General features: G+C 45.9%; 2 protein-coding genes across 2 annotated transcripts; one reads left to right on the plus strand and one right to left on the minus strand.

The window, feature by feature from the left end:
* The first annotated feature begins 230 nt into the window (after positions 1 to 230).
* On the plus strand, positions 231 to 1,378 carry LOC100272899 (Sterile alpha motif (SAM) domain-containing protein). Its single transcript, NM_001147352.2, has one exon. It carries the CDS (start codon positions 394 to 396, stop codon positions 1,123 to 1,125), a length of 732 nt encoding a protein of 243 aa, NP_001140824.1. The 5' UTR covers positions 231 to 393; the 3' UTR covers positions 1,126 to 1,378.
* A 576-nt stretch (positions 1,379 to 1,954) lies between these two features.
* Positions 1,955 to 5,444, minus strand: LOC100382294 (Major facilitator superfamily protein). The gene is made up of 3 exons (NM_001175044.2): positions 5,030 to 5,444; positions 3,087 to 3,958; positions 1,955 to 2,621 (listed from the first exon to the last, which is right to left on the minus strand). The coding sequence occupies exons 1-3, from the start codon at positions 5,360 to 5,362 to the stop codon at positions 2,141 to 2,143; spliced, it is 1,686 nt and encodes a 561-aa protein (NP_001168515.2). The 5' UTR covers positions 5,363 to 5,444; the 3' UTR covers positions 1,955 to 2,140.
* Between the last annotated feature and the right edge of the window lie 6,943 nt (positions 5,445 to 12,387).

Here is a 12,387-nt window from a genome sequence, read left to right on the forward strand (position 1 = left end):
CAGCAGAACTGCAGAACCTGAAAGTTGAGGAACAAGAATAACGACCGTTTCTCTGGACAAATCGTTTGCGCATGAAACAGCACTGTTACTCCGTATGTGGGTGGGCGGCCCACCGATCCGTGCACGGCGCACCAGCACCAGTGGCACGACCACCACCATCCAGCCAACAGACGCCACCGCCCCTCTCTCGCCCGTTTTTTATAATCGGGTTCACGTGACGCTACCCGCCCATCGGCCACGGCCAGTGCCGCTACACACCAGAGCACGCGCGCGCCCGCACGTCCAGCGCCACGGGAGCACGAGACACGGCTAACCACACCGAGGGCAGCCTCACTTACTGCCGCCGCCGTCGTCGCCGCTCGCCGCGCACGCTCCGACGAGGCGGACGAGCGAATGGACTGGTACGCGTGGCTCTGCAGGGCGGGGCTGCACCCGGACGTGGCGTTCGAGTACGCGCTGCTCTTCGCGCGCAACGAGCTCGGCGCCACAGACGTGCGCCACCTGGACCACGACTTCCTCCTCAGCATGGGCGTTGCCGTCGCCAAGCACCGCCTCGAGATCCTCAAGCTCGCAAGGAAGGAGACGTCCTCCCACGGCAGGGCCGCCGCCATCACCGTCCTGCCGTGGCGTGCCACCAGGCTGCTCGCCGCGGCCGTGCACCGGTCCGCAAGCTCGGCGCTCGGCCGCCTCCGCGCCTCGGTGTCACGCGGCCAGGACCGGGACCGGGACCGGGCCAGGGCGGCGGCGGCCGTCCTCGCCACGCCGCGCCTGCCTCTGCTGCGGCACCGTGGCGGGAGGGTCGCGCACAGCTGGAGCAAGATCGCGTCGCCCGTGGCGATCCGTGGCGGGAAGCCGCGAGCGCTGCCGATGTTGACGCGCATCAGCAAGCCCGTCGTGCTCACCAACAGCTGCGCCGATAAGTGGAGGGGCGACGGCGCGGCGGTCAAGACGCTGCCCGCGCCCGCTGGGTCCATAGCCGCCTGCCTCGAGAGCACGGACGTCTGCAGCTGCGACGAATACGAGGATGGGGAAGTAAGCGACGAGGAGGAGGTGGTTGTGAAGCACAGCGGCGACGGCGAGGAGATGCGGTGGGAGTCCATGTTCCAGGATCTCAAGCCCAACTAGCCGAGACGCGCGCGCTCGCGTGCCAAATGCGCCCTGCACTGCACCTGTGACCTGCCGGCCGGTGCGTACAGCGAGCGAAGACAACGTGCCCGATTGCCAGTGGAGTGGTCAGTACTCACTAGCTACCTACCTCTCTACCTGCTGCCTGTTACTGTAATTGCAATTTGCAACCGTGTAAATGAGTGTGAAAAATAATGCCCATGTGTCATTCTCTGAAATTTTGAGCTGGGAGCCGATCCAGGTTCGTGATGATAAAAAAAATACCTGCGACATTTTCGTTCCTGCTGTGAAATATTTTAAGGGCGCGTCTGTCGTTAGTGTAGATCCCTGACAAAGGGATGGAATAGATAGAGGGCCGTGTCCATTACGAGCCGAGGTATCCAGATCTGAACTGACAGTCGCCGCTTCACTCAACGATTCAAAACTGTGGGGTCACGGCGTCTGGATGTAGATCTGTCGGCTTCAGCAAAGTTTAGCTGGCCAACCCTGGTCAGATCTCAACCACTGCATGATTAAAAAATTTCAATGCTGCACTGGCCTTGAAGAGGACCTGACCTGTTAACCTGCCGACCACTGCCCTAGTTCTAGGCCATGAGTAAACCAAATTTTAAGACGACATGATCAAGACCTGAGACGCAGTTTCTTTCACGTTTTAGGAGGGAAAAAAAAAGATGCACATTCTTCTCAATATACCATGGAATCTGCCAAATTGTCCGATAAACATGTGTCGTGTACAAGCACCATTGTTTTACATAAGTTGACATTTCAGTTATACGCCCCTAAAACTCGGGCATCAGCGGGTTAACCTGGAGCAACATCACGAGCATCTGGTACAAGTAGCAGCACGAGACCGTCGCTCTCTCCTCATATTAGACCAAAAATTACAACACAGAGCACAAAAAATAAGGTGCGTGCTCATGAATTACAATAAACCATTTGTGAGGCTATTCAGACCGACGTCATACTGGATTTATTGTAAGAGAATAGATGCAGAAAACAGCTTTATCGCCATGGGTCAATGTGCGGGGTTCCTGGGCTGGCTGAAGGACCCGCCTGCATAGAGCATCTGATACACTGGCCGGACCCTCACCGTGAGAACCGTGCTCAGCAGTGTGCCCAAGCATGCCACGCCGGAGAGGACACAGAATGTTAGTCTGAAGCAATTAGGGCCATGACATGCAACGTCCGACCCTGATGTTGTGGCGTGCTGCTTTTCCACTTCGAGATCGTAGACATATCCCGCGAGGGTGTTAAACAGGAACGCGCCTACCGGATTCGCCAATGCGATGAAGTTGAATATCTTTCCAAAGTGCTTTAGTCCGAAGAGCTCTGAGGAGGTTGAGATTATCACGGAGAGCGAGATACCAAAACATATCCCGAGTAAGGCGACAGAGACGTAAAGTGTGGCGAGCCGGCCCAATGCAAAGAGCAGGTAAGTAATTATCATCACCGCTTGGGTCCCTATGATCAGAACACTTCGTGGGAGTGTCCTTGACCTGCAAAAGAAGACTGTAAGTTAACCCTAGGATGCAATGACCAAAATTTTGCCTATCACTCATAAACAAGAAAGGTGTTTCCTACATGTTTCTACACATGGGATTCAGAATTTTCCTTGCTGTTTATCTTCAGAAAATGGACTCATTGCTAGTTTGTCAGGCTTTCATATTCTCTGTTCACAATTTTTACCCAAGCCATTGACTGACAAGAGAGAAACTCAGAACTTGAGACTGCAGTGTGGTTTTCTAATAGTTTGAAGAGGGTGTTAACATGGTTCATAAATTTAGTCAGTTAGGAGCTATAAAGACATATTGGTTCGCTACCAGATCTCTCTCAGTACTCAGTGCCCACTAGGCCAAAAACAATGTAAAACTGGCAGAGCCATTAAAGCCAAGAATGGCCCATCATATGGAAACGGTTATTTCATAGATTAAATAAATGAGTAAATATAATATATACTGTACCTGACAAGATACTCAGAAACAACACCACCTCCCAGCCGGCCAAAGAAATTGCAGAAACTGAAGACAGAGAGTGAGATGGTTGTGTCGACAGCACCTGCAGCAATTCCTATTTGTGCTAGATTATTAAGAACAGTGATTCCAGATCCAAACCCAACAAAGCATATTGCAAAGAGAAGCCAGAAATCGGCCTTCAGTATTGCTTCACGAAACCGGAAATCTTCTCCCCTTCTTGGTCTTCTTCTCTTTGGCTTTATAGCCCCTTCACCCTCAGCTAAGAGAATATCGATGTCTGTGGTATCATCTTCAAGATTACCAAGGTTTGATTCGGAGGAAGAAGGCAAAAGTGGTTCTGTGTGACCATTATCAGTTGTTGGGGAGTGTGAATCTGATCGACTTTTTTTCTTCAGGAATAACGTCATCTTCAATGGTATTGCCAGGGGAGCAAAAATGAGAAGAACCATGATGACAAGCAGAGAATAGTTCATAATGTCATTGAGAGTCACGATGTGATCCAATATCGTAGCCCCAACCAGATAAACCCCAAGAAAAACACTTGCCACTTGCGCAAACATAAAATGGACTTGCTCTGCATTCGTCTCCACCAGAGAGGGTTCACAAGGCTGAACAAAGTACATTGCCAGAAGGCACACAGCAGGAATTCCGAGAGTAAGAAAGAGCAAAAGGTTGATGGGTGAATCACGGAGCACTCCAGTGTATATTTCGGTGTAAACAGCAGCACTTAAACCCGAGTACCCTTTCAGAATGCCAGCAACAGCACCTCTGCTGACTGGGAAGTTCCTCATGTTTGTCACTAGAACAGCAGTCGCCAACCACGCGCCACCATTGGTAGCAAGACATAACCCAAACCATATCTGTAAGTAGGGTCATTAGTCAGTTTCACAACAGTAAATTCGGTAAATTCCCGTCTGCCGAGAACCGATGGGAATAAGGCCAAAACTGACACTAATTAGTTATTCCCGTGAATCACGTCGGTTTTAGCTTAATTCCAGTCAGCATGTATCCCGGACTGGGAATATACTGCTCAGAGTAAGTGAAAAAAACTTGTTTCAAGTTGAAGCTAGCAAAAAGCTAACCTCACTTGAAGCCTTAAAGGGGAAAGAAGAGTGGTGCTAATTCTAGAACACCCGACCCTCCATTGAGACACGGCGTGTAAAAGTCCTAGATACGTGCATATTGCAGGTAAACTAAGTGACAGTGATTTTATTGACCCATGTGCAGTCAAAACTTGTTTGCTAGTGTGTGTGTTTTTGCGAGGATTGTTTGCTAGTGTATGGCAGGCAGCCTAACTCCGGCCCATTTGTTTATGGAATTACAGAGACTTCTATTTACCCTCAAGCTTGCTTATACCATAAGGCGTTTACCATTTTTAGGATAATAGCATCTCTAAGAGACTAGCCAAATGACTCGTCAAATCAAATTTTGACTACTAAACAACAAAATAACTCTTCAACAGACTAGCTATCTGACTTGTCTCGCTATCCGACTCGTCAAATTGGCTCCATCATTGGCTAAACTTAGCTAGCCACCTGACTAGCTAAACTAGATATATAGTTTGTTGAAGTGTGATGCAAGTGTAATCTTTATAAAAATATAAATATATAGTTAAATAGAGAGCTAAAAATAATATGGAGAATAAATTCCAGCATCAGCATAACAGTCCATATATTATATTTACTTGCACAGCGCAAAAGTGCCAAAAAAAAAGTGACCATTTGCCACAAAAAAAACAATGCCTTCTACGAAAAACTTAACATCAACAGAGTAATGCAACTTCCGTTTCACGATCTAGAACTGACGCATAAACTGGATCTTAAAAAATCGATCAGTAATGTTTTTCGCAAAAAAATAGAAAAAAAAAGAAAAATCAATCAGTAAATTGATGAGAAGTAGCAAAACGAAGAGCGATAGCGGCGGCAGCTCACCAGCCAGTAAGGCAGCGCGGGCGCGACGCCAGAGACGAGGAGCCACGCGGTGCCGTACCCGAGCAGGCACGCGCCAGCGCCGATGATGAGGAGCAGCGCGGGGTGGAGGCGGTTGCAGAGCACCCCCGGGAGCAGGCCGAGGTTCTCGCCGACGTCACAGGCGACCCCGAGCAGCGCAAGCCGGCTCTGGTCGGCGCCGAGGGCGACCTTGAGCGCGTGCGAGTAGAGCGCGAACGTGGAGCCGGCGCCGCCCGCGACCTGCACCCATGCGGCCGCCCCCAGTCCCAGCCACGGCGGCCGGCTCCCCGCCTTCACCGACGCCGGCCCACGCATCTCGCTCGCCGAGGGGAGCACCGACCAACGTGCGTGATGTACAGCGGATGGCCTGGATGGATAGGGAGAGGGGAGCTGCGGTCGGGATCGCGGGTCGGCGAGGATTTTTGTAATAAGCTCTTTTTTATGGCTGTGTGCAGGCGCCGCGCCGGGCGATGGCCGGTGGGCTTGGAACTTTGGGAGCTGGTTAGCTTCGCTTGGAGCTGGGGTTTGCTGTTTTGGGTCGGGGCCGTGTGCGCGAAATGCGACGAAATTGGATGTACACAAACAGCGACGCGGATCTCAAAGGCTCAAACCATCGCGATTTCGATGGCGACGGTCGGTGGCACCGGCCAGCTTGAGTGGCCGCGATGACTATATTAAACAATATCTTGTATGTCATTTTCTTATTTTTTTTTACCTCATTCGTCTCCAGCAGCACCGTCTTTTATCAACGTGCAAACGTCAAACATGGAAACGGGTCGCCTGGTGGGGCTCTCTACGGAGACACGAACGGTCCGCGATCTGACACAGGAGCGGCTCCTTCTCTGCACGTTTTCGGATGGTCCACGTCTTAGGCCGGACGGTCCGCGATAGTGCAGAGGGTCTTTTTCTCCGCGAAGAACCCTAGAGCTCGCCCTGAAAGAGATCACGTCAAGAGGGTTCCAAGGGGTTGCTCTGAATCGGCTGGCCGCCCGGTGCTCCTCTAATCAGCGTAGAGTCGAATAGAGATTGTTGTGGAAGACTAAACTAAATCTAATCTTAAGGCTAAATTACTCCTACTCCTAGGAATTGGAAGAAAGAAAAGGTAAAATTGATAAATAGATTTGATTTGATCGATTGTGAGACGTTTAATCGGTCGTAGTCCTTCATCTATATAAAGGGGAGGTCTGGAGCCGTTATAAGTCGTTTCCCGAGTTAATCCCGTAAATTTAGCTAACAAATCGCGTAAGAAACTCAGAACCCTAACTGATCCTACGCACACGTGTACCGTCCGCGCCACCACAGCGGACTGTCAGGACCCCGGACCGTCTGGCCTCAGGGCCGAATCGTCCGCGAGGACGTTTTCTGTCCCCAACAGTTTACTTGGCTTTAATCTGAAACGAACGCTTGGCTTTAATTTAAAACAGCTCTACTGTTTCTAAAATGTTTTGTCTCTATGTATTACAGCCACATCAGTCCGAACTGCTGACTTTAATTCGAAGCGAACAGACTATATATCTCATCATCTATATACTAAATATATATTATAGATATTTTTTCCTCAAATTATTATAGGTATGTATTTATCATACCTTTAAATATCTTTATATTACTTTTATTTAGTTTCTCGTTTAAGTACAATATAGATCTTATACATACTTTAGTTTCATTTAGTTTATCGTTTATGTACAAAATAAATAGAGAAAAGGAAAAAAAGGATATTTATATAGAAAGGATGAAGTTGCATTCTCTATACTTTAAAACACATATATTTTAAAATATTTAAAATTTTTGAGTATTTTAGTATTTTAAAATGTTTTTGAGTTTTTTTAAAAATAGAATTTTAGGGCCTCGTTTCAGCCATTTTATAACCTAACATTCAAGCACAGAAAACATCTTAAAAGAACACAACAATTGTAACTTAACGAAACATCCAACACTCAACGCCTTGCATCTCCATTCCTCTCCTAGCTTTAGGAAACTGACCCACTTCCCCTGCAAAACACACATTCCCATAGGCAAAAAATGCACTATGAGGTCCTTAGCTCCAGCTACAATGTAAGTAATCCAGTCCAGAGCCATCTTGTGCACGCATTCACCATGTTCGTTCTGTTATACTTAAATAGATTGGATTATTTGATTTAATTAATAATTTGTGATCCAAAATAAATGCTAGAGAGTTAAGAGATTAATCTCATATTGCTAGTGGAGGAAAACTTTGAGCAACTTAAAAGGACTACTGATGAAATGTTGTGCCCCACCCAAGCATTGGAGATGATGCATGACGTATACGAAGGCGTATGTTGCACACACAAATCGACTTATAAAATGAAGTGGTTAACCAGGAGGTCTGGCTACGTGTGGCACACACCAGTTACCTCATAAAATGAAATGGTTAATTAGGAGGTCTGGCTACTATTGGCCGACGCTTCTCGAATATTGTTTTAAATATTATAGAGGCTATCAAGAATGCCAAAAAATTAGGTCACTCAAATTTCTTTAGCTAGTGCTTTGAATCCCATCATCAAACAATGGCCATTCCGAGGGTTTGGCATTTACATGATCGGCCAAATCAATCCATCCACCAGTAGTGATATTGGTAGCCAGTGACTATTTTACCAAGTTAGTAGAAGCCATCCTGATGAATGAAGAATGTAACGACTAAGTATGTGATCATGTTTGTGAAAGAACATATCATATACAGACTCGGAATACCTCAGAAGATCACCATAGATGAGAGGTTTGTATTTTATCTCAGAGAAGTTCAATAAGTTTGTAGAAGATATGGGGATTACCCTATTCAATCATCATCATATTATGCTCAGGCTGAGGCCTCGAATAAGAGCCTAATCAATCTGATCAAATGGAAGATTGGTGAATATTTGAGGTAATGGCATAAAAGGATATTAGAGACATTGTGGTATATTTGATGTCTTGTCATGGGGCAACCAAAAACACGCCTTGCCAACTGGTATATGACCAAGAGGTTATAATGCCATGAAAAATCAACACCAGGTCGAAGAGAGTAATGTTTTAGAATGATTTATCAGCCGATGAGTATGATGTTATTTGTGTCAGTTTGTGCTGCGCTAATCCAAACCTCAATGAATTCGAGCGAAAATTAAATTTAAATTTAGGTAAAATTTGGTTTGTTTGAAACGTTTGATGCCTAAATTCAAGATAAATCGAGTCCTAACATTTTGATCATGAACTCTTAAAGATAATAATTTAAATTAGTGGGTGTTGGGCACTTGATCTTAATCCCCTAAAGGTATTAAATATCAAGGCAACACAATTAGATCGAGTTACATCTTTGCCCTTTTAGACAACCTTTCTCAGGAAAAGGTAAGTGGAAGAATGAAGATTAAGGTTTTAAACAATTCGAATGAAACATCCAAATTTAAACAAGAGTACTACATGGTGAGGATTGAAGAAAGACACATGACTCAAATGTAAAAGATGTTATTATATGATGCTTTATTTTTTTCACTTATTAAACAGGAGCTTACACAAGTACCTTAAGTTTCATGAAATTACAATAAAGGAGGTAGAGAGAATACAACTTCGTAAGGAGGTAGAGAGTATACAACTTCGTAAGGAGGTACCCCGAAAGGGTTGATCAGTGAAGTCCTCTTGCTTCAGTGGGGGTGGTGGTGGTAACAGTTGATTTGGATGTTGTGGTGCTGGTGGAGGCGATAGAGCTAGGATTTCTTGGTGTTGCTGGTATATATCGTGGTTTTGTTGGTGAGGATGGAAGTGTTCATTGTGGAATTGGTGTTGGTTGTACTGATGGGGATGGTAGGTGTGGGCGACAACTCTTTGGTTGTCAGCCAGTTGGTTTCTGGCCATTCGATCTTTTGTTGCTTTGGTTTCAGAGCAATCCCTGGTTGGGTGTGCCGAGTCTTCACCATGGAAAAGGCAATAGAATCTTCGTTGTTGCGGGCCTCGTCCTCTGCCCCTGCCTCTGATTGCGTTACTGTCGCGACCTTGCTGCAGAGGGTAATCGTGATGACAAGCGGTGTCCCAAGTCTGCTGCTGATTGGCAATGTTGTGCATCTGGGACTGGGTGCGGTTTTGCTGGCCTGAGTCCGGTTGTGAAGGCCTGACCCATGTCCTGCTGGACTGCAGAGTGTCCTTAGGCTTTCGCTGTGACTCGATTTTCCTTTGGTGGAGCTCTTATGACCGGGCATACTTTTCAAAGAGCTGATATAACTCCTGCAAGTTTTGAGTGGGTCTCTTATGCAGTGGCTATATAGAACACCTGCACGAAGGCCGCTGATTGCATAGTGAATAGCTATGTGGTCATCAACCGAAGGCAGTTGCGACTTCAACAGGAGGAATTTCTTATAGTACTCTTGAAGGGTCTCTTTCTCCTGCTGCCTGCAGAGTGGTAATTCGATCAGGGCATCTATGTCTGGCCTGTACCCTTGAAAATTTAATAAGAACTTGTCGCAAAGTGCTTTCCATGAGTCGATTGGTAGTGGTAGCAGTCTTGTGTACCATGTGAGGGCTGGGCCTTCGAGAGCTATGATGAAGGGTTGGCCATGGTAGCGTCGTCTCCTCCGGATGATGTGACCGCAACTTGGAAGCTCATAATATACTGTGCTGGGTCGGTACTGTCGTTGTACTTGTGGTAGGTACCCCTGCCCTGAAGTTGTTGGGCCAAGGTGATGCTTGGAGCTGTGGAGCGAGAGGGCTTCATTCATCAAGGTAGTTTAGTCCCTGAAAAGTATCTGGGGCCAGGACTGGTATGTGGAGAGGGTTCTGCTGCTGGTGGTGAGGGACTTCGCCTTGCATATCTGCTATTTATTGTTCTAGCTCTTTGGCTTTCTATTTCTCATCTAGTATCATCTGCTTGACCTTGGCCTGCATGGTGATGAGCTGGCGCTTGGTTGCAAGTATTTCCTTTTGCTTCTGTAGGTGATTGTTCTTGATGCAAAGTGCACACAACTTGAGCTGGTCCTCGGCTGAGATGCCTAGGACTTGGCTGTCTTCAATGATATCGTCATCCTCTGGGGGTGAAGCCTGGTAGAGGGGCCCGAGGTAGTCCCTCAGAGTTGCATGTGCGAACGCTGCCCTATAGCGTAGGCGGGTTCTTTTGGCAGTGTCGCTTGCTGTTGACTGCCCCATCCTCGAGGGCCTCATGAAGGACGTCACCAACAAGGGCTGCCTTGACCTTCTTCTCAGCGAGAAGGACCACTTTTGCTGGGTCGTCGATGGAGGTCATAGCCTTCGAAGTTCCTTTCTTAGGAGCCATCGCGGGAATGACTTTTCGGAGCCCCACGGTGGGCGCCAAATGTTGGAACTGACTGGCACGTGGCCAAGTAGGTCCAAGTAGTAGGAACACAGGAATACTTAGATGCTTAACAACACGATGGATTAGAGCAATTGTGTTTTTTAGCCTGCCCCATTAGGGTACAGTTCGGGGGTATTTATAGGTAACCAGGGGGCAGTCTCACCCTTGTAAATACAGTTATGCCCCTGGTTACCTACGTTATCCCAGAATATCCCCCTTAAGGGTTATTACAGGTCATTACAATATAGTTAAGTACACCCCGGATTGACGCATCATCAATCCTACCCAGACTGAGGCTTACACGTGAGGTCAGACGATCCAGGATGTCAGCCGCATGGGCCCGCTTTAATAACATGCATATGTAATAACTGTAGCCTTCGTCTTAGAGCGTCGGGCCTTCGGGAGCCGACAAGACCTCCGTCTGTCCTGGTCGATCCCTCTGTCCCAAGATCTTCGCTTGGTTGAGGTAGACTTCACTCTCTCTGTTGTAACTTGTCCTGTTCACATTTTAAATGAGCCGAGCGAGGGGTGGGCAGCCTTCACTCTAACAAGGTGCATGCATTATTTTGTTTGGAAATAAATCTAAAAGGCACAAAATATAGCTCATTGCGTTGATTTTATATGAGTACTCCGCTTAGAGCATCTTCAATAATTTCTAAAAAATATTTCCTCGAGTGCATAAGAATTGGGACCTCTCTAAAAATTTTAAATCCTAAAAGATGATACTATCCCAATAGCTCCCAATATTTTTTCCAAAAATCTAATGAGTTACTTTTTTCTCAGCCCACAATTCCAACTTGAGGTCTTCTTTTCACCAAACTACATAGTAAAGAAATGTCAACACGATTTTACTTTTGTTCACTGCTCTGTTCGCTGCCCCGCAATACAAATCGTACGCTGCACATATGCAGAAAAGCGAGCGCCAGCGTGGCGTCCCGTGCGTTGCGTTAGCCACCCGCGCAACTGCTCTGCATCCGCCTGCGTCTGATACCACATGCGGGTCAGCGGGTGGTATGAGCTTGGCCGGCTGCGAAAGTTTGTGCAGTAGAACTAGGGTAGGGATGTTCCTAAAATATCCGAATTGTATCACAAATCTAATATTTTAGTATAGATATACTTAAAATTTAAAGTTAATTTTCGGCAAGTTTATTAAGAATATTATGAAGTATTTAATAATTTTTTGTATAATTTTTTATGTACATTATTTTCTCCCTACAACAAAGAGGTGAAAAAACATCCGAATCCGTATTCGGATAGACATCCGAATTTTATATGAATTATTTAAAAAGATATAGAATGAATTTAATGTTTATTTTTTTGAAGATTAATAGTCTCAATGCTAAAACAAGAATATAAATTTACATAGCAAATTATATATGTTAGTTGTTCACAATCGAATAAAGAAGACCAGAAAAATGACATTCGAATAAATATCCGGATCCATCCCTAAGTAGAACTTCGAGTATTCACGTGCCGGAAGATACAAGGGCTATATAGGTCACTGTTGGACATGTTTTTTTTTCTATTTTCCTCTAAAATAAAGATTAGAATCATAGTTTTAAAGAGCTATTGGAAATGCTCTTAGAAGTAAAAAAAAATGATGTAAAACTATTACCACGTTACTACTCCAGTCTCCTTGTAGCATGTCTAAATATCAAATCCTTGAGGACTAACAGTCAGTTGAAGGGCATGTTTTGATTCAAGAGCTAAAACAATTTAGTCGCATAGGATAAAAAGATCTAAACATAAATAACTAAAGCTCACTAAATTGATACTTTTTTTTATTATTTTAATTAATTTTATCCTTTCTTATTTGGATCTTTAGCTCTTAAGTGACTAAATTTTAGTTATTTTTGTTTTAGAACCTAAGAATTGAAGAGGATGAGCCATTTGTGCTCACTTCTGCTCGGCAGCAGTACCGTAACGTCTGAGTATACAGCTGACCAGTTGTGGCTGACGTGTGGGATCTAACCCTAGCTAGCGGCCACACGTTAGGGCAGAGGAACCTCCGCCATTTCTGCTCTGCGCTAGAAGAGGCCACCATTGC

This window comes from Zea mays, chromosome 6 (genome assembly GCF_902167145.1).
Source record: "Zea mays cultivar B73 chromosome 6, Zm-B73-REFERENCE-NAM-5.0, whole genome shotgun sequence".
In the NCBI taxonomy this organism is placed as follows: Eukaryota; Viridiplantae; Streptophyta; class Magnoliopsida; order Poales; family Poaceae; genus Zea; species Zea mays.